The following is a 25,632-nucleotide window of genomic DNA, read 5'->3' as shown; positions in this document are numbered from 1 at the left end:
TTACATTGCTGTATCTCATCAAAATATGTTAATTAATTTTCAACTTTTTTCTAATTCTAATCTAATTTCTAGTAGAGTTTAAATCAATTAAGGTTGAAATGACTTTAAACAAAGCTACTTTTGTATTTTATGTAACTTTATGAGTGTCTGCTCATGTAAATATTCCTCCCTGAACACACATTGTAATGTCCGTGTCACCTCTCTCTCTTCCGCAGCACAGGAGACGCTCCGATCTGACCCACAGTCTGCATATTTCCACAGAGCCAGATCAGAGGACGGAGAATAGACGGAAAATGAAACTATAGGACGAGAGCAGAGGGAGTGATGGAGGGATGAAAGGAAGAGTAGTTGTCTGATGTGATGTGTGGATCAAAGGTGGAGCAGCCCATAGTGCCATCTCTAATAGCGGTTGCCTAGCAACGTCATAAAAAGACACACACAGGGTGGAGGACGGACAGAAAACCAAAGACAGCTTTACAAAGACAAAAGTTAATATTTATTCAGGCGAAGACTTTTCATAAACAAATATTACATGGGATGAAAAAAAAAAAAGGCAACAAACGTACCAATATAAACCAGGCGTTCAGATTAAAACCAACATAACAAATACGTCACACGCCAACTAATCCGAAACAGAGTTGGAGGAGCTCCAATAATATCCGAGGAAAAACAGTCCCGGGAAAACCGCGGATTTCTGATCACAGCGTGAATCTCACAAAAACATGTCGGTCACATTTCACCACAGAATTAAGAGGAAAACAAAGATGTCCCCATTATAGCATTTACATCCGTTATTATTGTATTATCAGCATCAATTAAAAAAAACGTTATTATAATAATAATGTTTGCATTGCAGTAATGAAAATGAGCTGTTTTTCCATAATAATAAAGACACGTGTGGGAACTATTTGTAAACGATCTCAGACTGTCGATCCTAAAAATGCTTCATTGTGTTTAGGCTAAATATGCGCAGAGAAACGTGACTCGAACATGCTTTCGTGACCTGAACGCGTTTCCTCGAATGAGGAGAACGGAAGAAAACAGTCCATGTCTGCTGGTGCTGCAGGCTCCGCCCCCTGCTGTTCGACACAGGAAGTGCTTGAGGAGGCCTGCAAAGTCCCTGACCGCTGCAAGGAAGTGCCAAGGATGGAGATGAGAGTGTGTGTGTGTGTATGTGGAGGTGTATAAATATAAGATAACACCTTTATTACTTTATGTATGAGGTTGTTGTTGTAGTTTTGTACGCGTCCTATAAGCAGTCCATGGAGTTGTCGGGCATGAGTCCGAGGGGCGGGGCTTTGCCCGGCATGGATGTGGGCGGGAGCATGGCGTTGGGGGCCGGGTCTACATTCTCCGAATCCTCCATCTTGTCCACAGTTGCTTCCCAGTTAATGTGGAAACGGGTCACCCGAGGGTTCGATGCCAGGATGTTCCTTTGTAGCTGCGAATCGGCACAAAAAAAACAAAACATGAGGAAAAATCAGACAAGAACTTGGATTTGAATCTGTCAGTGACACATTTTAAAGACTCAATGCTAATATTTTTCCTTAAAATATAATACAGAGTTCCAGAGAATAAAGAAATAAGGAGACATTGGCTCCTATTAGGGGGGAAAAAAAGCCGACAGATCATTTTCTTAAAAGCCACAAAAGAATATTCTAATTAATTAATTCTGTCATGTGTTGTCACGTCTGCCCTCCTTATAGAGCATCAGCTTTCCATCCATCTCGTGGATGTCCTGGGAACTACGGTTATTTTTAATGTAGGAACTGAATTGCTTTTCTAACTTGAGAACGAAATACAGTCACAAAGGCAGATCGCTAGCCTAATTTAATCTGCCCGCAAGTGTCGTCCAGGAACTCTCAATACCCTTTTGAGCTGTATTCGCCTAACTCTGGTTGGGCCAATCACATCGTGTATAGAGTCGGTGGGTGGGGCCATAATGACGACGGCCGAGTTGCATTTGCGTGCTTGTGGGCGGCAGTGACTCAGTGGTTCATGTAGGTTGTCTACAAAGGTTGGTGGTTCAATCCCCGGTTCCACCTGACCAAGTGTCGAGGTGTCCGTGAGCAAGACACCTAACCCCAGCTGCTCCCGACGAGCTGGATGAGCCTTACATGGCTGACATCGCCGTCAGTTTATGAATGGGTGAATGCGAGGCAATATGTAAAGCGCTTTGGATGGCCATAGGGTCTGTTAAAAGCGCTATATAAATGCAGTCCATTTACCATTCTAGTAAACACAGAAACTGGTGAACGGCGGTCTTTCGAATCAGCTTTGACCGCGACTCTGGAAGACTTGGAGTTAAGCTTTTCTCTGAGAAAAGGACAAAGAACGGCACTGAAGTCATTCTTAAAAAGGGAAGATGTGTTCGGAGTTTTGCCGACCGGATACGGTGAATGTTTAATCTGTCAGCGAGCTCTGCTTCACCGTCGTTGCTCTGGTTGGTTGTAGCGCTATCCTATCGCGTGCAGAGGGAGTTTGAAAGACAACCGTTTATCCGCCCCTCGGATTGAGCTGTCAATGGTGAGTTTCCAGACCAAACATCTTGATGTGGGTCTGGCTTGTCAGGCTAGCAGATCGCATGACGGAGAGCCAAACTCAGTTTTCGGCGAGTGAAAAAAAAGATATTTATATGCTAAACTTATGCTTAGACTCTAGCACACCCACTGACGAGTAAAATCTAAGAAATTTTAGCTGAATATACCAATATAGATAATTGATAGACATTATTTAGTCGCCCAGAGTGAAGATTTACTCGCATTGTAGCGGGTTAGGGCGAGTTTTTTCACCGCAGTGAAAATGCTGTTTTTAAAAATCTTAACGTCAACAAATATGGATCGAAAAACGAGAATGTTGAATTTTTTTCAATACCTCTTGACTTTTGGCCTTTACAACGCTCTGGAGTTACTGGAAATGTCTGGATCACACGAATCAGAAACAATCCTATGCCTCCAGCAGCATCATCAAGGGTAAAACCAGTCAATCTCTTGCTGACATTTCAAAGGTAAAGCTACGTTTTAGCTTAGCAAAAGTGTGTAAAAAACAGAAAGTTGCTAGGCAACAGTGAAGCATCTTCAGTGACGGGGTTACTGTGTGTTCACACCGCCGGCGGAGAGAGCATCAAAGTGGTGTGTGAAGTCACTCACTTTTTCAATTTGAGCACTTTTCAATTAGCTGTGCTTAAATAAGGCTGTTTTCAAATTCAAGTATTTCAAACACTTTAAAGGTGCACTATGTAGGATTTTTGCAGTGAAATATCCAAAAACCACTAGGCCAGTGTTATATATTGTTCAGTTGAGTTCTTACAATATCCCAGATGTTTCCAACTATTTGTAAATTGTGAGAAAATTGCTATTTTAACCAAGGACCGGGACGTGTCGGCATAGCGTTTGAGGGAGTCGCCTGTCAATCGCCTCATATCTGCGCTACCCTCGGTTTTATAGTGTGAGCATGTCACAGCAGCGCCGAGCGAACGCACAGAGGAACGTCATAACATCATTTTAAACACACTTAAATGTAACTTATATGATAAACAGTTGGGCGATGTCACCTAAATCGGCAGCTGACGATGTGTACAGTAAAACATCGCGATGGACGATGATATCGTCCGGAGGGTGGGGATGTGAGTGGAGTGGGAGCGGAGCGATTGTGAATGGAGTGAGGAGCGGATTTTTTAAAAGTCGGAGCGTTGTGGCTTTTACTCGCTCCAAGAGCGCTCCACTAGGGATGGGCACCGAAAACCGGTATTAAACCGGCCCCGGGGGTAAATTTTGAAAGACCGTTGTATCGATAAGCTCGGACGTTATTGGTTCTGCTGTCGGTACTTTTAGAGAGAGAGAGAGAGAGAGAGAGAGAGAGAGAGAGAGAGAGAGAGAGAGAGAGAGAGAGAGAGAGAGAGAGAGAGAGAGAGAGAGAGAGAGAGAGAGAGAGAGAGAGAGAGAGAGAGAGAGAGAGAGAGAGAGAGAGAGAGAGAGAGAGAGAGAGAGAGAGAGAGAGAGAGAGAGAGAGACGCAAACGACAGCCGAGGACAGAACTAAACATTCAAACGTAGCCTGGTTACACTTTAGATCTGTGATAGTCTGATTTTATTTTAGATTTTGGCTTCCAAATATTATAATAATTATGTCTAGCGCAACTTAATTCCCTTTGCAGCAGTAGCCTACGCTGTCATTTCTCCTCAAACGCATTGACAGAATCCGCACGATCAGAGATTGTTGTAAAATACAGTCTAGCTACTGTTGGTAAATTGTGGGACGCGTTTAATAATAAAAAGTGCGATTAAAAGCACAAAAATGTGTGCAAGAGATTGTTCCCGGCACGCGCTCTGAAACAGCCACAACGACACGAGCAAATTACACTTTCGGTTTCACACTCGCGTCTAAACGATCAAATGTACACAAACATCTATGTCAAAATGACCGGCTTGGAGAGTCTCTTAAACACAGTTTGTGTCTAAAATGGACGTAGTTATTATGGTTATAGTTGGGCGAAAATGTAGTGCATCTGCCTATTATCAGTCGCCTATAGATCTGCACATCTGTCTTAAAGAGGCAGCGGTGTAAATAAACATGCTGACGAATTACTGCGAATTAAACAATCAAATGCAAAGAGAAAATCACTCACAGCTCTTGAATTAATAACTTCAACTTTAATAAGTGTTATTTTGGCTATTTATGATAAACAGTGTTATTTTACATTTGATCACTAGAATTCTTCCTGAAGTGAAAGCACTGTGTAGGCCTGTGTATTTTTGTTAATTGTATATTTTATATATATATATATATATATATATTAGTGTTGTAGTACTCGAGATCGGTCTCGAGACCACTTTTTAAAGGTCTTGGTCTCGTCTCGGTATCGACCGCATTTTTACTCGGTCTTGTCTCGGTCTCGGGCGAAGATGACTCGGGATTTTGTCTCAAGACCGGTCAAGACCACAGCTGAAGGCATATAAAGAGCAGAGAACTCCACCCTGCGCGCACTCTCTCTGTCTTCAAAATAAGCACATGAGCTCTCTCTGATACTTCACATATTAAGCTAAATCAAAAGTTCAGAAAACCGAATCCATGTTGAACGTTGCGCGTTCGGACAACTGTTTTGAAGTACCGCTCGGTGTGAAATGCACTCAAAAAACGTTTGACCAGCTAAACAGCTGACAAAAATCATACATTAAATAAACAGGAAACAATTTCTATCCAGTTATGAAGTGTTTTCTGTGTGACAAACCTTCCGCGATGTTCTGACAGCTGTGATTCACACACAACGGGTCTGCTAATGTCCGATTCACGACCAAATGACTCATTTGAACCGAATCATTTTAACGACGGTAATAAGAACTGATCTGTTCAACACTGAATTAAACGAATCAGTTTAATCATTTACTCAGAACACCTCAGAAATGAGAACGCAAGTGCGCTTACCCAATTTAGCAAGAGTGGAGAGTAAGAATTATTAGTTTTAACTATCCACAGTATTTCAGCTTATGTATGTTGAATGTGTAGTAAAATAAATAGTCTAAAATCATTTAGTTTAGACTGGAGTGAGGTGAAAACAGATCAAAACTGTTTGTTAGCTAGCGGATCATTTTATTAAATTGTATATGGCAGAAATTGTGGCTATTTGTTAACTGTTAATGCTATTTCTAATATTGATATGATTATATACCAAAACAATTCAACCTGTTGGAACAAAAGAAACATCAAGATAAGAGATCATACATAATATGAGATATAAACATAAGATAATAAAGAATGATTGTTTCGTTGCATTTAAAAAAAAAAAATGGTGTGTGTGTGTGTGTGTGTGTGTCAGCCACCACCAAAGACCATTTTTGACCCAAAACCCTGCACATGTGAGATATTTGTTAAATCAAACTAGTTAATCAAAAAATGCAAGTACAGGGTTTCTTTTCCTTGTTGTTGCACAATAAAGCTGCACAATAACATTTTCAATTTGTAAATGAAAAATATGTACATATATAAAATAATTAGCTTAAGCAGCATACTAATGCATATCTGTATGATACATATTCCACCTCCTGTTATTCACATTCATTTAAGACATAATGGACTGTGTCTGAGATTAATACCTCATCCAGATTAGCATTCTTAGGGAACTTTGAGTTTTAAAATGGGATTGAGCGCTTTTCACAAAACAAAACACAAAACTCTGTCAGTGTCAGTTTGGTGTTTGTGTCCACCATAGACTGTAAACAATATGGACACGTCGTCTTCAGTGCCTCCCATTGACGAAAAGTTAAGTGTTATTTGCTTATAGAAGAAAAGATTAATTCCCACAAAGCTGCAATGCCTTTTGATTATTTGATCAAAACTTCTCTCATGGTACACTTACACACCCACACATACGAGAGAAGTGCCAATCATATGCATATTCCACATTTTATCATAAGTGTGGGGACATGCACTGGTCTTGGTCTTGTCTTGGTCTCGGTTTAGGTGGTCTTGACTACAACACTAATACATATATATATATATATATATATATATATATATATATATATATATATAAAGTACCAATAAGAATACCGTTAAAGTACCGGACCGATAAGCAGTATCGGTAAGAGTAGTAATACCGTTAAAACCTTAACGATACCCATCCCTATCCATCACGAGTACAATTCGGGCCGGCACATAATAACTACATTTTTAGCCAGAACTAGAGCTTAAAAAAAAAATCAAGCCTGACCCTGCAGACCCCGAGAGACCGGCCCTGCCCGGCACATTAACTGTAATTATCGTGAACGAGCCTGTAATGAGTAATGAGTGGAGCGCAGCCGGAGTGATCAGCTCAATAATCCGCACTCGACCCAGAGGTAAAATGACTTTCGTTCAAATCCAGCTCAGACATGACATAAATCTGTAGGTTACTATACTTGTTGTAGCCATTACACATTTTTTTCTTCTTTCATATTTATGTTTAAATATTATAATATTATTTTTAAAATTTCATCTGATTAACGTTATAAGTGCAAAGATGCGAGTGGGTCAGAAATGATTTTGGTGGTTATATTTAGTTTAATATTAAGTTTTGTTTTGTAAAAAGCCTTTCTTTCGTTTTGAACAAATTGTCTCTTAATTTTAATAAATTTTTCTTCGGCCAATTGCATGTATTTAATTAATAAGAAGCAAATAAGTAGACGGTCGCGGAAACCATCGCTTTCATCATGAACTGAAGCGAATCTCAAATAAACTGAAACTCGTCAGTCTTGCCTCACAGACATGAGGAATATGTAGCCTAATATGTGTAGAAACGAAAATATTTAAATAAGCATATAGTGCAATGTTCAGAACTCACACGGTAAACAACCAGCTGGATACAGAAGATCACGGCGATGGGCATAAGCGGGATGGTAAAGTTTAAGGGATTTTTTTTTTTACCTTCAACATAGCCTACTGAATATGATCGAGCGAAAGCACATTTGAAACAGGTCGCACTTATTCACACACGTAATCGTTCTCTCTAATGCATTCAAACACATCTTGTAGTGCTTGCTTACAGTTATCAGTACTGTAGTTACAATATACAGTTATTCTATTATATGATTTTGAATGAGCAGACATCTGTATTGATCCGTAGTAGTGTTGTCACGATACCAAAATTTAGACTTCGATACGATACTAAATCAAAATACCTCGATACCGATACTAAATCAAAATACCTCGATACCGATACTAAATCAAAATACCTCGATACCGATACTAAATCAAAATACCTCGATACCGATACTAAATCAAAATACCTCGATACCGATACTAAATCAAAATACCTCGATACCGATACTAAATCAAAATACCTCGATACCGATACTAAATCAAAATACCTCGATACCGATACTAAATCAAAATACCTCGATACCGATACTAAATCAAAATACCTCGATACCATACTAAATCAAAATACCTCGATACCATACTAAATCAAAATACCTCGATACGATACTAAATCAAAATACCTCGATACCGATACTAAATCAAAATACCTCGATACCGATACTAAATCAAAATACCTCGATACCGATACTAAATCAAAATACCTCGATACCGATACTAAATCAAAATACCTCGATACCGATACTAAATCGATACCACGGTAAAAAAACAAACAAACAGATAATATGAATAATATGACAACAGAACTTATTATTCATTGTTTAATTTTTTTACTAAAAATTCACTTGGCCAGCATGTTCCTGCGCTGGTTTTTGCCCATTCCCTCCTGTTATTGCTATAATAACTACATGCCATTGTGAACATCCTCACAGAGATCATCATTATCAATCATTATCATTCACTCACCTTTCACTTCTCAACAGGTTGGGATGACCAAAATCTTACTTCATGATATGAGTAATTTAATATTTTTTTAAGTGTAATTTTATAATTATTATATAGATTTTAAATTGTTTTTTTTTTGAAAAAGCAAAAATGCTAATTACAAACAATATGACAAAAACAGTGCTTTATTTTTCAGCTTCATTAGGTCTCTTTAACAGTAGCAAGTCAAGAAATAAATAAATAATCAAATATAAAACTGCTTACTAGTCTTCATTCTATAATTTAACAATAAACTGATTCTTAATAAATATATTTGAGTTATTTAGCCAAGCATGTGATGGTTTTCTATTTTAAATTGGTGTTTGATTAACATTAAATCACACAGAATAGTAGGTCTGGCTTAAGACCTGCACGGATCAAATTACCTCAGCTGTACACTAAAGACATATCCGACTGTGTTTACCTGAATACTCGCCAGACCCTGCATTTTTACATATGTTTGACCAATCAAACCCAAATAATAATCCGTGAAAGAACTGTCTGAAAGGTGTGTGTGTGTGTGGGCGCGCGCTTCAGTTCAGAGTCCGGCTGCACGAGCACGTCCCGCGCTGCGCTTTTTCTCCTCATGCGCGCATATTTCTATTGCTTTCTTTCTCATGCGCTGTTATATATATAACTCTTCTACTTCCCATGTTTAGTGAACGGTTCCGCACACGTGTCCTGACACCTGCTGTCACACTTCCACGCAAATTAAGAATACAGCTCATATTAGCGCTGTCCTCCTTAAAGTACCGGTACTAATACAAGTCCATATCGTACCGTTTGTAGTAGGAAGGTATCGCAATACTTTTCTAGTACCGGCATACCGTGCAACACTAATCCGTAGATAAAATTTATAGAGCGTGGAGGGGAAATTGCCGCTGCTCCACTCCGCTCACATACTCTGGTGTCGACCCGCAAGACTCGCAGCGGGGCGGGGCGTGGCATCACGATGGTGTTTCTCCATTGTGATGTCTGTCAGCCATCGTGATGGATGATGATATCGTCTATCGGCACAACCCTAATAAACAGAGCTGCTTTACCTTATAATCCTGACCGGAAAAAGCGGAAGTGCACGCCCCCGGCGACTGTGTCCCGTCCCGTCATAATAAAAGTCTCGGTACTCGCGAGCCGTGTGTTTGTATAATCCCGGTGTTTGCAAGGCGGGTATTTGTTTAACAATCGCTCCAGCGGCCGTGCTCATCTCCTCAACACTCGGTCCTGCTCTGCTTCACTACAGTAACGTTAATAACCAATCGCTCCAGCGGCCGTGCTCATCTCCAAAACACTCGCTCCTGCTCTGCTTCACTACAGTAACGTTAATAACCAATCGCTCCAGCGGCCGTGCTCATCTCCAAAACACTCGCTCCTGCTCTGCTTCACTACAGTAACGTTAATAATCACATCCATGAGCGTGATTTCTGCCCGAGTCCTATTTTCCACCGGCTGTGCGGTGAAGACCACATGTCCCAAGATGCTGCGCTCACACTTGGTGTCATCAAACTACGCCTTTGTTTTGAATAGGATGTTGTTTTCAAAGCACTTACATGCAATAGCGACTTAATACTGTTTCCTGTGCAGTGACGTTAGCCAATCAAAACAGTGGCCGTTAACTGACATGCCTTAAAACGGATAATTTGAGCAGTTATATATATATATTTACTTTTTGTGTGCAAAAAAATACATTATTAGTGAACCTATTAAAACATTTAAAAAAAAATAAACATTTGAAAATAAACATTTGAAAATCCCATGCTAACTAATGTTAACAAATGGCAACCTTATTGTAAAGTATTAGCAATATATTATTATTATTACTAAGATATATCTCAGTGGCCATTTCCCATTTCTGTGATTTGAAACAAATGTTTTATGCGTCAAATGTGAAATGAGTTTTACATATTCATTGAGCGGTTTAAGAACCTCTTAATTCGCAACAGAATGAACTGATGGAAATACGGGATCCTGTAGCAACACGCACAATCGTTCAGCAGAATTAATGAATTACAAGCGATATGGGCTATAAACGGCAGACACCTGTCTCTTTGATCCGGCCGGCATTACCACATCTCAGACGCAGCAGATCTGAGTTACACAAATACACTCTCTATATATATAACATGCATAATGTGTGTGTGTGTGTGTGTGTGTGTGTGTGTTGATGGGGTTTCATGTCTAAACTCACTTTCTCTTACACATCTGTATTCCTGCTTCCTTCCATTCGCCAGTAATAGAATAATCAAATAATCACTCAACAAGTGAAATATAATCATTTTAATATAAATATATCAAATATAGATAATATCTAAATTAATTGTTATACTGATGTTGAAATCATTATGTGCTCATTCGGTAAAAATCAGTGTGTGTGTGTGTAAAATATGCTTTAATAGAGGTATTTACTTTTTGAGATATCGCTAGATTGGCGTTAAACTTTGCTTAATTTAATCCTTATTGGTGCAACACACCCTGTAGTGTTTTCACGTTAAGCGTTTTAAAACGTCCCGTTGTTTTTAGTGATTGAAATACTACAGCAGGTGCTGTATATGGACCATAAGTGCCTAAAACGTGCATCTTGTTCACATATGTTTGTTTTAAGATGGATATTTGACAGGCTTGTGCTGCAGTTATATGGCGGTTTTCCCTCCCTGCCACTGAAGTCATGTGACTGAAAACTATGAATAGCAGTCTATGAGAGCCACTGAATAAAATAAACCATTTCAAGTCTCACGATACCAAATTTCCAGTAGTCGGTACTAATACCATAAAAATGTTACAGTTCTTACACCCGTTTCACACATCCTCCGTCTGCAGTGCGTGTGCGGTGTGTGTTTCGTGTGTGTTGCAGGAGCCCCACGCCCTGTTTTGCTTTCACACATGCTGCGTTTGCAGTCGTAACTGATCCGCTGTTGCATACATGGCTCGTCAGAATTGCAATTCTCTTTGTTTACTATGGTTAGTGTGGATTAGAGGTTAGATCGGGCTAAAAAAAAATCAAGCCCGACCCTACCCGAGCCCGTGCACGTTGTGTCCGAGCCCGGCCCGGCCCGACACATTAACTGTAATTATGAGCCCGAGCCCGATTTAAACCCGACCATTGTTCAATACGTGGGCGTTTTGACGAGAACGAGCCTGTAATGAGCAAAGCGCAGCGAAGCAGACTGGTGAGGCTCATGATAAAACTACATTTAGGGTGCTTTCACACTTACCTAGTTTGGTCTGGATTTTCGGACTTTTCAGTTTGGTACGAACCAAAATTACAGGTGTGAAACCTCCCTCGGACCATGGGCCGGACCAAATGGACGAAATTTGGTCCGACGAAAAGAGGTAGTCTCGGTCCGGACCAAACAGAACAAAGGTTCGGTTCGTTTCTTGTGTGAAAGCATTTTCTGTATAGTTTGGACTTTCAGACCATTTACAGGAAGTTCTGGAGTAGGATTAGTGAAAAAACACAGATTAAACTCACAGCACATGCAGTGATGGAGCGCGCAGCATTTTATCCAGAACCGCTCGTGTACTCATGTCAGCTCGCGTGAACAGCGTGCTCTGCTTGACTATATGAGTTTCGGTTCATTTATGAGACCGCTCCAGTTCATGTGCAACACAAATGATCACTCCGTCACGGGATGTCTGCTATATTATTTATTTAAGCTTATTTATTAAATTCAGGCAAACGATGAAACATTTATTAAAATTAAGATACAAAATACAAAGCTTTCTACAAAACAAATCTTAATGTCTTTGACATATATTGCACATCTGTGCACGTTTCATAATCAATATAGCCTAGATGAAATTTAAAAATAACATTATAATATTTAAACATAACTATAAAATAAAATACATTGTTTGGCTAAAAAGCCTATCCTCTAGGAGCTCCTCCTTTCCTGTCGGCGCCGATAAAATGTTTGCACAACGAGGACGTTCATTTGGTGAATTTGCCTCGAGTATAGTTGGTGCTGCAGATAGTAATGCCATAATATTAACAGTATTGGCAACGATGCGTCTGTTCATTCATTCTTGTCAAAGTTAGCCGCTGAATTGACAACACACTGACGTCAGACGCACGTCCGCTAACAAACCAATCAATGTTAAGATGCAGCCCACATAGATGATGACGACAGGACGCCAGTGCGTCATGTAAAGTTCTTTGGTGCGTTAACATAACTGCAATGTGAAAGCAAACCAAAAAGAACCAAATGTCCAAACACAAACTTTGGTTCGGACCTTGGTGCGGACTTTCAGGTGTGAAAACGCCCTTAGTTTTCAGTTTTCTCCACAGCGACTGTACAGCCGAATAACATTTTGTTGCAATATTTTCATTTTTAACACTTTGAAGCTGCTTTGAAACAATCATCATTGTAAAAGCGCTATAGGCTATAAATAAAGCTGACTTGACTCCGCTCAATAATCCGCAGGCGCGCGCTCATGAACCGCTCACCGGTAAACTGATGTTTGCTCAAATCCAGCTCAGACATTTATCTGTAGCTTACTTTGTTGTTGCCATTAAACAATGTGTTTTTCCTTCATATTTATGTTTAAATATTATAATATTATTTTTACATTTCATCTGATTACGAGTGAAAAGATGCGAGTGGGTCAGAAATGATTTTGGTGGTTATATTTAGTTTAATATTAAGTTTTGTTTTGTAGAAAGCATTTATTTCGTTTTGTTTAAATTGTATCTTAATTTTAAAAAAGGTTTCTTGGGCCAATTGCCTGGATTTAATAAATAAAAAGCAAATAGCAGAATATAATCATGAGGTGAAGTGGTGGGAGTGATCGCTTTCATTGCTCATGAACTGGAGCGCGTCTCATAAATAAACCCAAACTCAGCAGCTACTCGCCTCACAGACATGAGAAATATGCGTATAGAAAGCTTGAAATGACCACTTTTAAACGAAACGATTCGAAGATATTTAATTAAGCAAAGTGCAGTGTTGACGCGAGCAGCTCTTGACACAGAGCGTTTCTGTTTATAATGCTGCGCTCCATCACTGCTCCAGCTGTGAGTTTAACACGCGGGTCGGTTCGGGTCAGGTTCGGGCTCGGGTAGAGAATCTAAACTCTAACGAGTGCTCTCCATTATGGCACTTTTTTTTAACCTAAATGCCAGGTAAGGTGTCGTTTCCTTGCTTTACTTGAGAAAAAAAAAGCCATGTGTTGACTTTTAAACAAGAGTATATTTGTACACCATTCATCTGCGGTGAAATTACTAGATTTTCGCGTCAGTACGTGTTTATTTTAATGCGAACAATGTTCTATCACTTTAATGCAGCAACGCAGCGCAGCAAAAAATAGACTCGGTACGAAAACGATCCGTGCACTGCTGCAGACGCAACGCTCCTGGAACGGACTGACGGACCGCATCCGCGTGCAGTGTGAAAGCTGTCATCCGTTAACATGGGTACGGAAAAAAATACACACCGCACACGCACTGCAGACGGAGTATGTGTGAAACGGGCGTCAGTACCAATTTCTAGCCTGGATGCCAGCCGAACTCAGCCCCGCCCACAAATTTTTGGTTTGGTCTGGCCTCGCTTAATAGAGGAGAGATTATCCCCGAACAGAAACTGTTCGGACCAATGAAATCATCAGGGCGGGCTTTAGACGATGACGGACAGATGATCAACAGTAACGTAATCATCACGTCATCAAAGGGGCTTGGGTTATATTTATCTCTGCAATGATGATCATGTTGGGTAAGTACTCTGTGTATCCATAAATTCTTTTATTTTTTTACAACCCCGGCAAAGATCGTGTATTCCAGCGCGCGTGGAGACAGGGTTGCCAAGTTTTTACAACAAAACGTGCCAACTACTAGCCCTAAACAATAACTTCTGGGGGGGTTCTCCGTAAAAAATGGTGTTTGGGGGGTAAAATGTGTGTTAGTTTGGCAAGATTGCTGCTAAAATTCGCTCTCATGGGTCTATATATCACATAATAGTCGCTTAAAAACGCGAATATAGAAAACAACACGTGGTAAAAAACGCAGACTTGTCAACACAGTGCAGTTGAGCTCTGTCTGTTGACATTTGACAACTAATATAATGTGTCCCTTCGTTTCTCTAATTGGTTGTAGGTCTATCCAATTGAGGTCTTTCCTGGTTCGGTTGAAACACGCCCCATAATCACAGCCCAATGGAGCATCAGACTCATATTCTGAGTATGACCACGTCAGGCTAACCAATTTCGGTACCACGGCTAAGTCAACAGTTTCTTCCCACAGGCCATTTCCCTCTTGAACAGTTAATGTGCAAATGCCTGTAAGTGCAATTATTCCCACTTTTTAGTGCAATATCTCCTAAACTCAGGTGATTACTTATATTACTTATATTATTTATTATTTATATTTATTCTCTCCACCCAAATACTGTAAATGCTCATAATCTACGTCTTCTGACTAAACATAACCGTGACCTTATACTGTTCATATTTTTCTTCATATTTTTATTCTTAGAATTTTTTTATTACCGTGTTGTATTGTATTGTTTATGTGCACTGGAAGCTTCAGCACCAAAAAAAATTCCTTGTGTGTGAAAGCACACTTGGCAATAAAGCTCTTTCTGATTCTGATTCTGATTCTAAATGTTTTTTTATTTTTATTTATTTAACTATTTACAAAAAAACATTTTCAATGAGTTTATTATTTATGATGATAATATTAAGTAAATAAAGCATAAACATTTAAATGCTACATGCTGTTTAAAAGTAAACATTGTTTACTCAAGGATCAAGAAAGGATCAAGTAAAAAAAAATAAACAAATATTATTATTATTATTATTATTATTATTATTATTATTAGAAGCCTATTAGTATTACATTGAGATGTGGCTAAATCTACTGTACAACAGTAGCCTAATATATTTCTATCAATTTCCTCAAGTTAAACCAAACTTTTATTTTTTGACGTGTTGCCGTGAAGACCTTTGAGTGTTTGTGTTCATTAAATTATTCTCTAAAGTGACGGTTTATGCGTTCATGCCCTCGTATAATGACAGGGCAGAGGCTAAAATGACAGCGAGTGTCACGCGAGTGTCGCGTGTGTGTGTGTGTGTGTGTGTGTGTGTGTGTGTGTGTGTGTGTGTGTGTGTGTGTGTGTGTGTGTGTGTGTGTGTGTGTGTGTGCGCGCACGCGCGAGCTGCAAATGAAACTGCGCATTTGCGCCCGTTATTCACACAGAGACGCAGAATTTGCAGAAGTAATATTTAGATAGTATTTAGCAGTTTAATATTCACAGACACTAGTATATATTCGGCCAGTCTGGAGCCCTGCGCTTAGACCAGCACTGAAGCGACTGAACGCAGCTGCGATTACAGATTATACTCGAGAGTCGGTACTACAGAAATGCTGGTATCGTCACGATAAGCACGTTTAAGCACTTTGAGATTTTGTTTATTATAAAGTGCTTTACAAATAAAATGTAGAAGTACCGGTACTTGGGACATCCCTAATTTCATGTTCATATCTGATACTTCTGGCTTTTTTCCTGTAAATTGATAGTTCATATCTCACAATTCTGAATTTTCTTCTATATTTTTATTTATATAAACTGATTATTCTGTCTTTTTCCTTGGATTTGTGAGTTTAAATCCCGCAATTATGACTTTTTTTACTCTCAAAATCGTGGTGTAAACTCACAATTTGCGAGTTATACAGTCAGAATTAGGAGATTCAGGGCGTGTTCACACTTGCCATGTTTGCTTGGATTAAAATGAACCCTGAAGCGATCACTCTGTTAATGAGCGCTGCCATCCGAACACTGGTGCGCACCAAACAAGCGGACGAGAACGCTAAAAAAGATGGATCTCGCTCTGTTTCGACTGAAATATGAAAGCAGCACGGACCAAAGACATGTAAACGAACCAAAACTTTCTCCAACGGCCACAACATCTGCGGAAATCTGCTGAGCGATTCTGTGTGGGCAGCTAATGACTATATGTGTTGAGCTGATGGCTCCACTGATTAAAATGAACATTTTAAAATCAAACACAATGTTTATAATAGACTTCATTTGACTTTTTAGTTTTAGCGTACATTCATTTTTCAAAAGCAGTATAACCATAATGTGTGTAATCCTACCCTTCTTTGTCTTTTCAAACCTCTAAAACAACAGTGCCCTGACATTAGTGTGTGACGCGTAAACTCTCACCTGTGTGTAGTCGGGTTTGACTGGTGGGTTTTCCCGAAGCTCGGGGTCTGTGTACTCATTGTTGACATAGTAGCCAATGCGAATGAATTCCTGTCCGCGATAGGTGCATGTGATCAACACCACGGTCACGCCCACTGCATCACTCTCAGGGATCAGCCCTGTGTTTGGAGCATCCGCCTGTCAATCAGAGAGAGAGAGAGAGAGAGAGAGAGAGAGAGAGAGGGAGAGGGAGAGGGAGAGGGAGAGGGAGAGGGAGAGGAGAGGGAGAGGGAGAGGGAGAGGGAGAGGGAGAGGGAGAGGGAGAGGGAGAGGGAGAGGGAGAGGGAGAGGGAGAGGGAGAGGGAGAGAGAGAGAGAGAGAGGGAGAGGGAGAGGGAGAGGGAGGGAGAGAGAGAGAGAGAGAGAGAGAGAGAGAGAGGAGAGAGAGAGAGAGAGAGAGAGAGAGAGAGAGAGAGAGAGAGAGAGAGAGAGAGAGAGAGAGAGAGAGAGAGAGAGAGAGAGAGAGAGAGAGAGAGAGAGAGAGAGAGAGAGAGAGAGAGAGGGAGAGGAGAGAGAGAGAGAGAGAGAGGAGAGAGAGAGAGGGAGAGGGAGGGAGAGAGAGAGAGAGAGAGAGAGAGAGAGAGAGAGAGAGAGAGAGAGAGAGGGAGAATTTGATTGACTCTTGCTTCATTAAATAACCTGATATCTCCAGACGGCCCTTTGTATTTCAAGACTAATCTAAGTTGATTGTAATGATTTTCCAAAAGATCAATACAGTCAGTAACACACACACACACACACACGTTTGTTTTTGTGACGTATGTGGACATTCCATAGGCGTAATGGTTTTTATTCTGTAAAAAAGGTATTTTCTATCCCCTTACACTGCCCCTGCCTCTTAACCTACCCATCACACACACACACACACACACACACACACACACACACACACACACACACAGCCCCTAAACCTACCCGTCACAGGAAACATTCTGCTTTTTTACTTTCTAAAGAGAACTCATCCTGTATGATTTATAAGCATTTTGAAAAGTGGGGACATGGCCAATGTCCTCATATTTCACCCTGTCCTTGTAATACCCATGTCATACCTATGTCTTTATACACATGTGTCCTCATGTCACAAAAACATGCCCACACACACACAGACACACACACACTTTACTGCATATGCACTCTCTCAGTACATCTCTAGATGGCAGTGCTCTGCAATCTCAGAAGGTATTATTATACAGCTTGGAGCTGAGATTTGGATGCAGTGCAGATTGAAGTATGTCAGCCCACCTGAAACACAAACATGTGTCTTCCTGCAGGAACCGGGCCGACCAGAACCGAGTCCAGAATCTGGTCGTACTCCTCGCTCTCCGCAGAGCCCACGTAGATGATCTTCCACTCCAGATCTGAGAGAGACGCAGAAAACGACGGATGAGTAAAGATATTATAAACAGATACAACCCATTCAACTCTCATTGAGTTTCCAATACAGTGAACTCCAGATGTTCAGGAGTAAAAAGTACAAAATTGAGAATCTAGTGCAAAATCACCAAAGATGTCCGTTTATATGCTTGAGAAGTTAGACAACCTTAGTTAGTCCTTATATTTGTATTTCAAGTTTCATATTTGGTTAAGATATCAGGAGTATCATGTGAGGTTTTGTATTTGTAGAACAAAATGTCTTACCACAAACCTTATTTCACTTACAAATCAAAAACTGCCATTCTGCTAGCCTTCAGGGTTAGCCTACAAACTAATGGCATGCCTGAACAAATTTAATGAGCATTTTATTTGTTTAGTTTACCCAAAAATGAAATTACCTCATGCCAACTCAACTCAAAGCCATCTAGGTGTGTATGACATTCTTCTCACAAACAAATACAATTGGAGTTATATTAAATAAAAAAAATGTCCTAGCTCTTACAAGTTTTATAATGGCAGCCCAAAATTTGAAGCCCAAAAAAGTCCATCTATCCATTATAAAAGTAATCCACACGGCTCCAGGGCGATAATAAAGGCCTTCTGAAGTGAATCGACAGGTTTGTGTACGCAAAATATCAATATTTAAAACTTCATAAAGTAAAATATCTAGCTATAAATATCTGTAGTCTTATGAAGAAAGTGTAACGCATCTCAGTTTTAAGCGCGTATGCTATGTCTGACATCAACCGTCGCACAAGTTACACTTTCTATGTTAATAATACTTATTTGAATATGGATATTTTTCGTAAACAAACCCATTTATTTACTTGTGAAGGCCTTTATTAACCCCAGAGCCGTGTGGAGTACATTTATGGTGGATTGATAAACTTTTTTTGGGTTTCAAATGTTGGGCTGCCATTAAAAAGCTATTTTTAAAGGATATATTTAATAGAACTCCAATTGTATTCGTCTAAAAGAAGAAATGAATACCCACCATGGATGGCTTGAGGGTGAGTAAATCATGGGCCGCTCATTTTCATTTGTGGGCGAACTATCCCTTTAAGTGTCATTCCTAAATTAATCACTGTTAATTTTGCAACAATTGATCTGAAAATAACTGAATAATACTTTTCCTTACGTTTTTTTCTTCCAGGGTTGAAATATGCCTGACGTTTTCTTTCTTTTTAAGCTATGATAATGCAAAATGGGGAAAAGAACAAATATCCAAAGACATAATGGAGGAAAAAAAGACACTAAATAAATGTTGCACAATGTTTTAGTGTACGTACAACAGATAGAAATGTGTACAGAATGTCATAACTATACTCATATAAAAAAACAACAATGTATTTCAGTATAAAATAAAATTATAAAAAACCATTTACAGTGCGATACTAAGCACAAAGCGCAACTCGCTCCAAAATCTTCAGCACGCTTCCGGCCACGTGACGTGAGGCAAAGTCCGACCAATCAAACACATTTGTCACGCCTCGCGTCTACTATCAGACCAATCAGAGAAGGAAGGGCGGCCTCGCGCTGTCATCGAACTCCCCGCCGGCGCCAAAATATTAAGCGCGTTAACTGAACATTAACAACTGAAAAAAAAAAAATACTTTTCCCGCGTAAACCAGCATGACTATTCGTGTGATTCTTGCCATCTAACGAATAATGATTCAGCAAAAAGACATCTAAAGCCTTCGGTATTCGACTTTTACACAATAATTGCAAAATGTGTGTTAAATAATGTTCATCTGTGCAATCTCTCACCTTCAGGTAGGTCCTCCATGCACTCAAATGTGATCTCGAACTGAAACGGGTTCCCAAAAGGACTGGGGTTGTCCAGAACAGCCACGTTTAGCACCTGCACTTTGGCCATGATGGTTCACTGGGATTGAGCCACAGAAATCGGCCTTGTGTTTACGGTAGAGATCCTCGCGAAAACTGCCCAAATCACCAAAGTCTGAAGTAAATCCAGCGGAAGTGAGACACCACAGTCCGTTTTTTGACTGAAAGGACCGCAGGTGAAGAAGTAGGGCTTTCTCTTTATGGGGTTATTTTGTACTTTTTAAACTAATCAGCTGGTCGCCATATATCCATTTTGCTTATTGCTGAAACATCTTGAAAAACATATTTAGTGCAGGATTTGCATGAACATGGTTTCAAATAACCAAATTAAAGAATCAATCCGTCCTTTCCACAGGATCCTGAAGGAAAAACGTCCCCAGATGCAGCAAAGATACTGAATGACAGCAGCAAGTGCTGTGGATGTGATGTTTTCCTTCCTCTCTGGTCACTTTAGTGGAATAACCTGCTCTCTGCTGCCCCTGCTGGACTGGAGCACATCTAGCCACTGTGCAGTAAAGCACCCTTATCAAAAAAATAAAAAATAAAAATAAAAACAATAATCAGGATTCCACTAAGAACCCTGTGCAAGATTCCATTTAGAATTTCTATCACATTTTGGCAGGATTCCGTTAGGATTTGACTTATAGGATATTTGTCTTCTTGTCCAATAAGATTCTTCTGTGATATCTATGGGATAATCTTATAAGACAATACATAAATATCCTGCAGAATAATCGGATTTTAATGCGATGAAATTATCAGTGGGATCAATTTCTCTCTCTCTCTCTCTCTCTCTCTCTCTCTCTCTCTCTCTCTCTCTCTCTCTCTCTCTCTCTCTCTCTCACACACACACACACACACACACACACACACACACTTACTCTAAAAATAGTTATTATTTTACTATATTAAAATGCAATAATACAAAAAATATCACATGACGCAGTGAAATTAGCCTACATTTAATAAAAACGCAATGCCCAAGTGCTGTGGATGGGATGTTTTCCTTCCTCTCTGGTCACTTTAGTGTAAAGCACCCTTGTCACAAAAAAACAAACAAAAAAACAATAACAATCCTAAATAATTCAAATAAGAAACCTGTGCAGGATTCCATTTAGAATTTCTATCACATTTTGGAACTGTTCCTATAGGATTCTGTTAGGATTTGACTTATAGGATATTTGTCTTCTTGTCCAATAAGATTATTGTCTGGTTTATGGGATAATCTTATAAGACAATACATAAATATCCTGCAGAATAATCGTATTTTAATGCGATCAAGTTGTCAGTGGGATCAAAATCTTTTTTTTTTTTTTTTTTAATAAAATAAAATTTTCTCTCTCTCTCTCTCTCTCTCTCTCTCTCTCTCTCTCTCTCTCTCTCTCTCTCTCTCTCTCTCTCTCTCTCTCACACACACACACACACACACACACTTACACACACACACACACACACACACACACAATGTTACTCTTAAATAATTATTTATTTACTATATTAAAAAGCAATAATAAAAAAAATCACAGAACAAAGTGAAATTCCATTAAATAAAACACATGTCCAATATAAGATCCAACAGGATACACTGAAATTTGAAGGATTGTTTGACGAGGGGCAGATATACAAGAATTCAGTATGAAATAAAAACAGATGCTGAGATGTCAATTGAGCATTTTATTAAAACAGAAGCATCTCAAAGCAGTTTCACAGACACTCAATATCAGAATTATAGAGTTTGTGATGGTCAGCTCAACACTTCAGACAACAAATAGGCTAAGATGCGTAGATGCGTAACAGCTAATAATGTCATAATAACATCCACCTTATTCCTGACAAGACTACTGTGATTTAAATTAAGCGGGAACTTCCAATCAAAAAGACTGAAATGAATAATTTCACATCGGTTGCGCTTTACAATATAGCCTATCCGTCAGTTTGTCAATGTTCCTTCATGTTTTATTTTCAGACATTATGAGAGTAATGCACCGCTTGGTATTTTAACGTGACTTGTATAAGAAGAATATCAATGGCAAGAGCTCTTTTCAGTCGCTGCATTCTTCTCCTGATTATTTCATTTGTTCCCTTTGTATTCTGGTGTAATGGTATGAAAAAGACACTGCTCATTTGTGGTCTATTCTCCCGATATAATTTACGATATATAATTTACTGGAATCTCCTTAAATCCTTACATCTTTTCCCATGTAGTTTAACAGAGGCAAAATACAATTTATTATCTGTCAAAACGACGGAAAACACTAGTATCAACCAAGTTAATGGCATTTTTTTGATTAAGGCAACTTATTTTATTTTTATTTTTAAGGCAACTTATAATACAAATGAAATATTACTACAGTGATATTGAACCCGTCCGTTATTGCTGTGGAAACAATCGTGCTTTTGAAGTTATTCATGGTGTGTTGGAAGTAGCTTGTTGATGTTTTTACACTTTTAAATGTACTTTTAATGTTTGAAGGTTGACAGGTGTGTAAAATATCGGCACATTATTGGACCCGGTTTGAAAAAAAACGGGGTTGGTCTTATTGGTTTATCTCGAGGAATTAAATAAGGATTACAATGGATTTAATAAAATAAAAGACATAAGAATGGTTAAAGGTTCAGGTCTATTGTTGTTATGAATTAAACTATTTAGCAAATAATGTATTATTTTCTTATATGCACACAAAAAAAGTAAAAAAAAATTTTTTAAAAACATTTCCTGTCATGTCAAATTCAGTTATAATGAATAATGTAAATAATGGCATATTCCAAATTCGAAACAGTGAGACTTCTTAAAAATGTTGAGTTGTTTGCATCCATTAATATTACTGTTGGACGCTGAAAAAGTTTCTATCATAAAACAGTAGGCCTAATTGTTTAGCTATTTAGGCCTACACCTTACGAAGCACTCGCATTGAAACTCAGACAAACGGTAAGCCTCACCTTCTTTGATTTAATCAGTGATGGGAATAACGGCGTTATAGATAAACAGCGTTACTAATGGCGTTATTTTTTTCAGTAACGAGTAGTCTAACTAATTACTGTTTCCCCGTTACAACGCTGTTACCATTACTGAGAATAAAATGTGGCGTTACTATAATTGAGCTCACTGAAGCGGTTTTCATCCGAACACTGTCAGCGGACCTACAACCTGTGTGTGTGTGTGTGTGTGAGAGAGAGAGAGAGAGAGAGAGAGAGAGAGAGAGAGAGAGAGAGAGAGAGAGAGAGAGAGAGAGAGAGAGAGAGAGAGAGAGAGAGACAACCACAATTAATGATGATTCATGATTGAGGTAGACACACACACACACACACACACACACGAGTGCATGCGACCAGAAGTCAGAGCGATGGCACATCCTGACTTCAAAGGTAGCTTTCGCAAACTTCCCTTGTTGAGGTGAAAGGGAAGGATGTTTATGTAACGTGCAACTTATGCCCAGAAAGAGTCTCTCCACGTCGGTGGCAAGTAATTCTAATCTAATGAAGCACTTCACATCGTTACATGCCCCCACAAAATTAGTGGCTAAGAATGCAAAGGATAACGTGAACTCCGCTACCAAAGGAGGAGACAGAGCCACGACATTAAAGAAATATGTGTTGGTCAGTTGGGGTCTGTGCAATAAATCTTACAGTTCTTAACAATCTATTTTGTTTTATTGTTTCACTATAATACTGATATTTACAATAATGTTTTGAATTTGATAGGTGTCCCTCACATTGTCCCACAGCAACATTAAAATAGTGTAGATTAGTGTACAACATAACAAAATTTTACAATAATAATTTATTCTATTTCGTGTGCATTTCATTAATTTAATATTGGGGGCATCCAAGTTATTTGACATATTTGTACATTTAAAAAAAAGTGTATCAGTAGTTAATTTTCCTGGTAATTAGTTACTTTTATAATGATGTAACTCAGTTACTAATTGAGTTATTATTTGTGAGAAGTAACTAGTAACTATAACTAATTACTTTTTTAAAGTAACTTGACCAACACTTGGATTTAATTGGCCATCTTTCTTTAAATGCTTGTTCTCACCAGGATGATTATCTCATGTTTGTCACAGACATTTAACACCTTGTGATTAAACAAAGGGCGCCAATGTGTGTACGCACAACAGTAGGCACGTTTACATGCACACCTTTTTGTCATTCCGATTAAAATCATTTAGATTTTAAAGATTTATTGGACTGTTTACATGAGACGTTATCTAAACCGATCTGGTCTTTACATGTGCTGACTTTCAATCGCAATCATTTTGTGACATGCAGGTTGTCTGCCGCATTAAGGGGGTTGCTCACCGGAAGGGAAGCTCCGCGCCACGTCTCTAAAATTCAAAACATTGTTTTCAATGAGTGTAAGCACACCGGTGGCAGCATTCGGTGCCTGTCCACAGCGGCTCAAGAAGTTGTTCAAAATCCTGCCGCACCACAGAGCGCCATTTCAAGATTTTATATTAAATTTATATTATATTTCCATCAAATCTGATCAATATACTGATTTGACCCTGTGCTACAAGATACACCCATCATGCAGCTCTGTCAGAAGTCATTCAGAATTAAGCTTGCGCGTGTATATAATGTGCACGTCCGGCGTGAGATCCTGAGACGCGACGCTGAGCTTCAGTCCGGTGTGCGCCCCGCTTCCATCAGAAATGTCGACGCCGTCCTCTCCAGCTGGAATGCGTTCATGGATGCAATAGCAACTCTCAACGACCACCAGGACTTATACGGTTTTATAAAAGCTATTTATTTGATGTAAAGTGTAATAATCATCTCAGAAAAATAAATTCTTCTGTCAGGCGCAGTTGAAGTAAAAAGTGCCTGGGACAAACTCTGTCAGATGAGGGTGTAGCCAGGCAATGTCTGTCATTATGCCAACATTATCTTCATAACTTATGTATAACTTAATAAAAAGTTTAACGTTACCCCTCAGAAAAATTAACTTTCCTCTCTTGTCAGCATTATAGATTGGTGTTTTTGACCAATGAGATTGGCGCTTTTGTTCTCGTGCCTGGAGCTGCTAAATTATTATTACACACGACTTGGTGGCGCCAAAACACAAGTCGGTCTTACCGAGCACACACTGATACCTAAGAAAAATCAGACGACGAAGAGGAAGTATGTAGACATAGGCTGGATCCCCAATGGCACCCTAAACCATCACGGTCCTCCTCTGAGTCCGCACTTTTGTGACGTAATGCCGCTTTGACTGCCAGGTAAGGTCCTCTGTGTAGCTCGCAAATTGCAGGCTCAGCTGAAGTGCGTATAGCCTATCAAGGGTGTTCGCAAGGATCCTTCTGAAACCTAAAATGATAAATGGGACACTACTCTCATGGACTTAACAGACACGTGTACTCGGCAGCCATTGTAAGTCCACAAGACTGAAAGTGCATAGAAGGGATTCATCCGAAGGAGATGCAACAAGGCGAGATGATTGCTGGTCCCTTTGGTGTTCACAACGCCACAGCGACTACAAAAATATTGATAAGAGCGAGTTGTTATGGAGAGGAATTGCAGATCAAATAGGATTCGATGGAAAAGCACCAGGGAGTGGATTTGCATGTTCGCTCCGCGCATCGCCAGTGAAAATAACTTGGGTATTAAACACAAAGATGTGTCAAAAAAACCTTGAAAAATGCTGCCGTTAAAGGGTTAATGAATCAGTGAATTGATTCATGAACTGATGAAATCACGTGACTTTGGCGATCTGAATCATGACTCGATATGCTGATTCAAAACCATTCAAAGCTTTGTTCTGAAATCGGGCATCACTATATAAGTCATTATTTCGTTTTTTTTTTTTTTACGCACAAAAACTATTCTCGGCACTTCATAAAGTGATTGTAGAGCCGCTGTAGTGAGATGGGCTTTGTAACGACGTCT

The 25,632-nt window shown here is 39.3% G+C and overlaps 1 protein-coding gene across 1 annotated transcript; it reads right to left on the bottom strand.

Annotated features, from left to right (window-relative positions):
- Positions 1–479: 479 nt before the first annotated feature.
- Positions 480–20,210, bottom strand: asf1bb (anti-silencing function 1Bb histone chaperone). Its single transcript, XM_067440698.1, has 4 exons — positions 19,669–20,210; positions 17,770–17,885; positions 16,490–16,666; positions 480–1,441 (listed from the first exon to the last, which is right to left on the bottom strand). The coding sequence occupies exons 1-4, from the start codon at positions 19,775–19,777 to the stop codon at positions 1,250–1,252; spliced, it is 594 nt and encodes a 197-aa protein (XP_067296799.1). The 5' UTR covers positions 19,778–20,210; the 3' UTR covers positions 480–1,249.
- Positions 20,211–25,632: the final 5,422 nt, after the last annotated feature.

The sequence above is a fragment of the Pseudorasbora parva genome, chromosome 4 (assembly GCF_024679245.1).
Source record: "Pseudorasbora parva isolate DD20220531a chromosome 4, ASM2467924v1, whole genome shotgun sequence".
In the NCBI taxonomy this organism is placed as follows: domain Eukaryota; kingdom Metazoa; phylum Chordata; class Actinopteri; order Cypriniformes; family Gobionidae; genus Pseudorasbora; species Pseudorasbora parva.
This window is presented reverse-complemented; position numbering and strand designations above follow the sequence as displayed.

Excerpts from the sequence above, each read along its gene's own strand:
- asf1bb (XM_067440698.1), bottom strand. The coding sequence starts at position 19,777 with ATGGCCAAAGTGCAGGTGCTAAACGTGGCTGTTCTGGACAACCCCAGT. Across the intron at positions 17,886-19,668 it reads CATGGAGGACCTACCTGAAG|ATCTGGAGTGGAAGATCATC; the intron begins GTGAGAGATTGC and ends CGTCTCTCTCAG. Across the intron at positions 1,442-16,489 it reads TCAAACCCGACTACACACAG|CTACAAAGGAACATCCTGGC; the intron begins GTGAGAGTTTAC and ends GCCGATTCGCAG.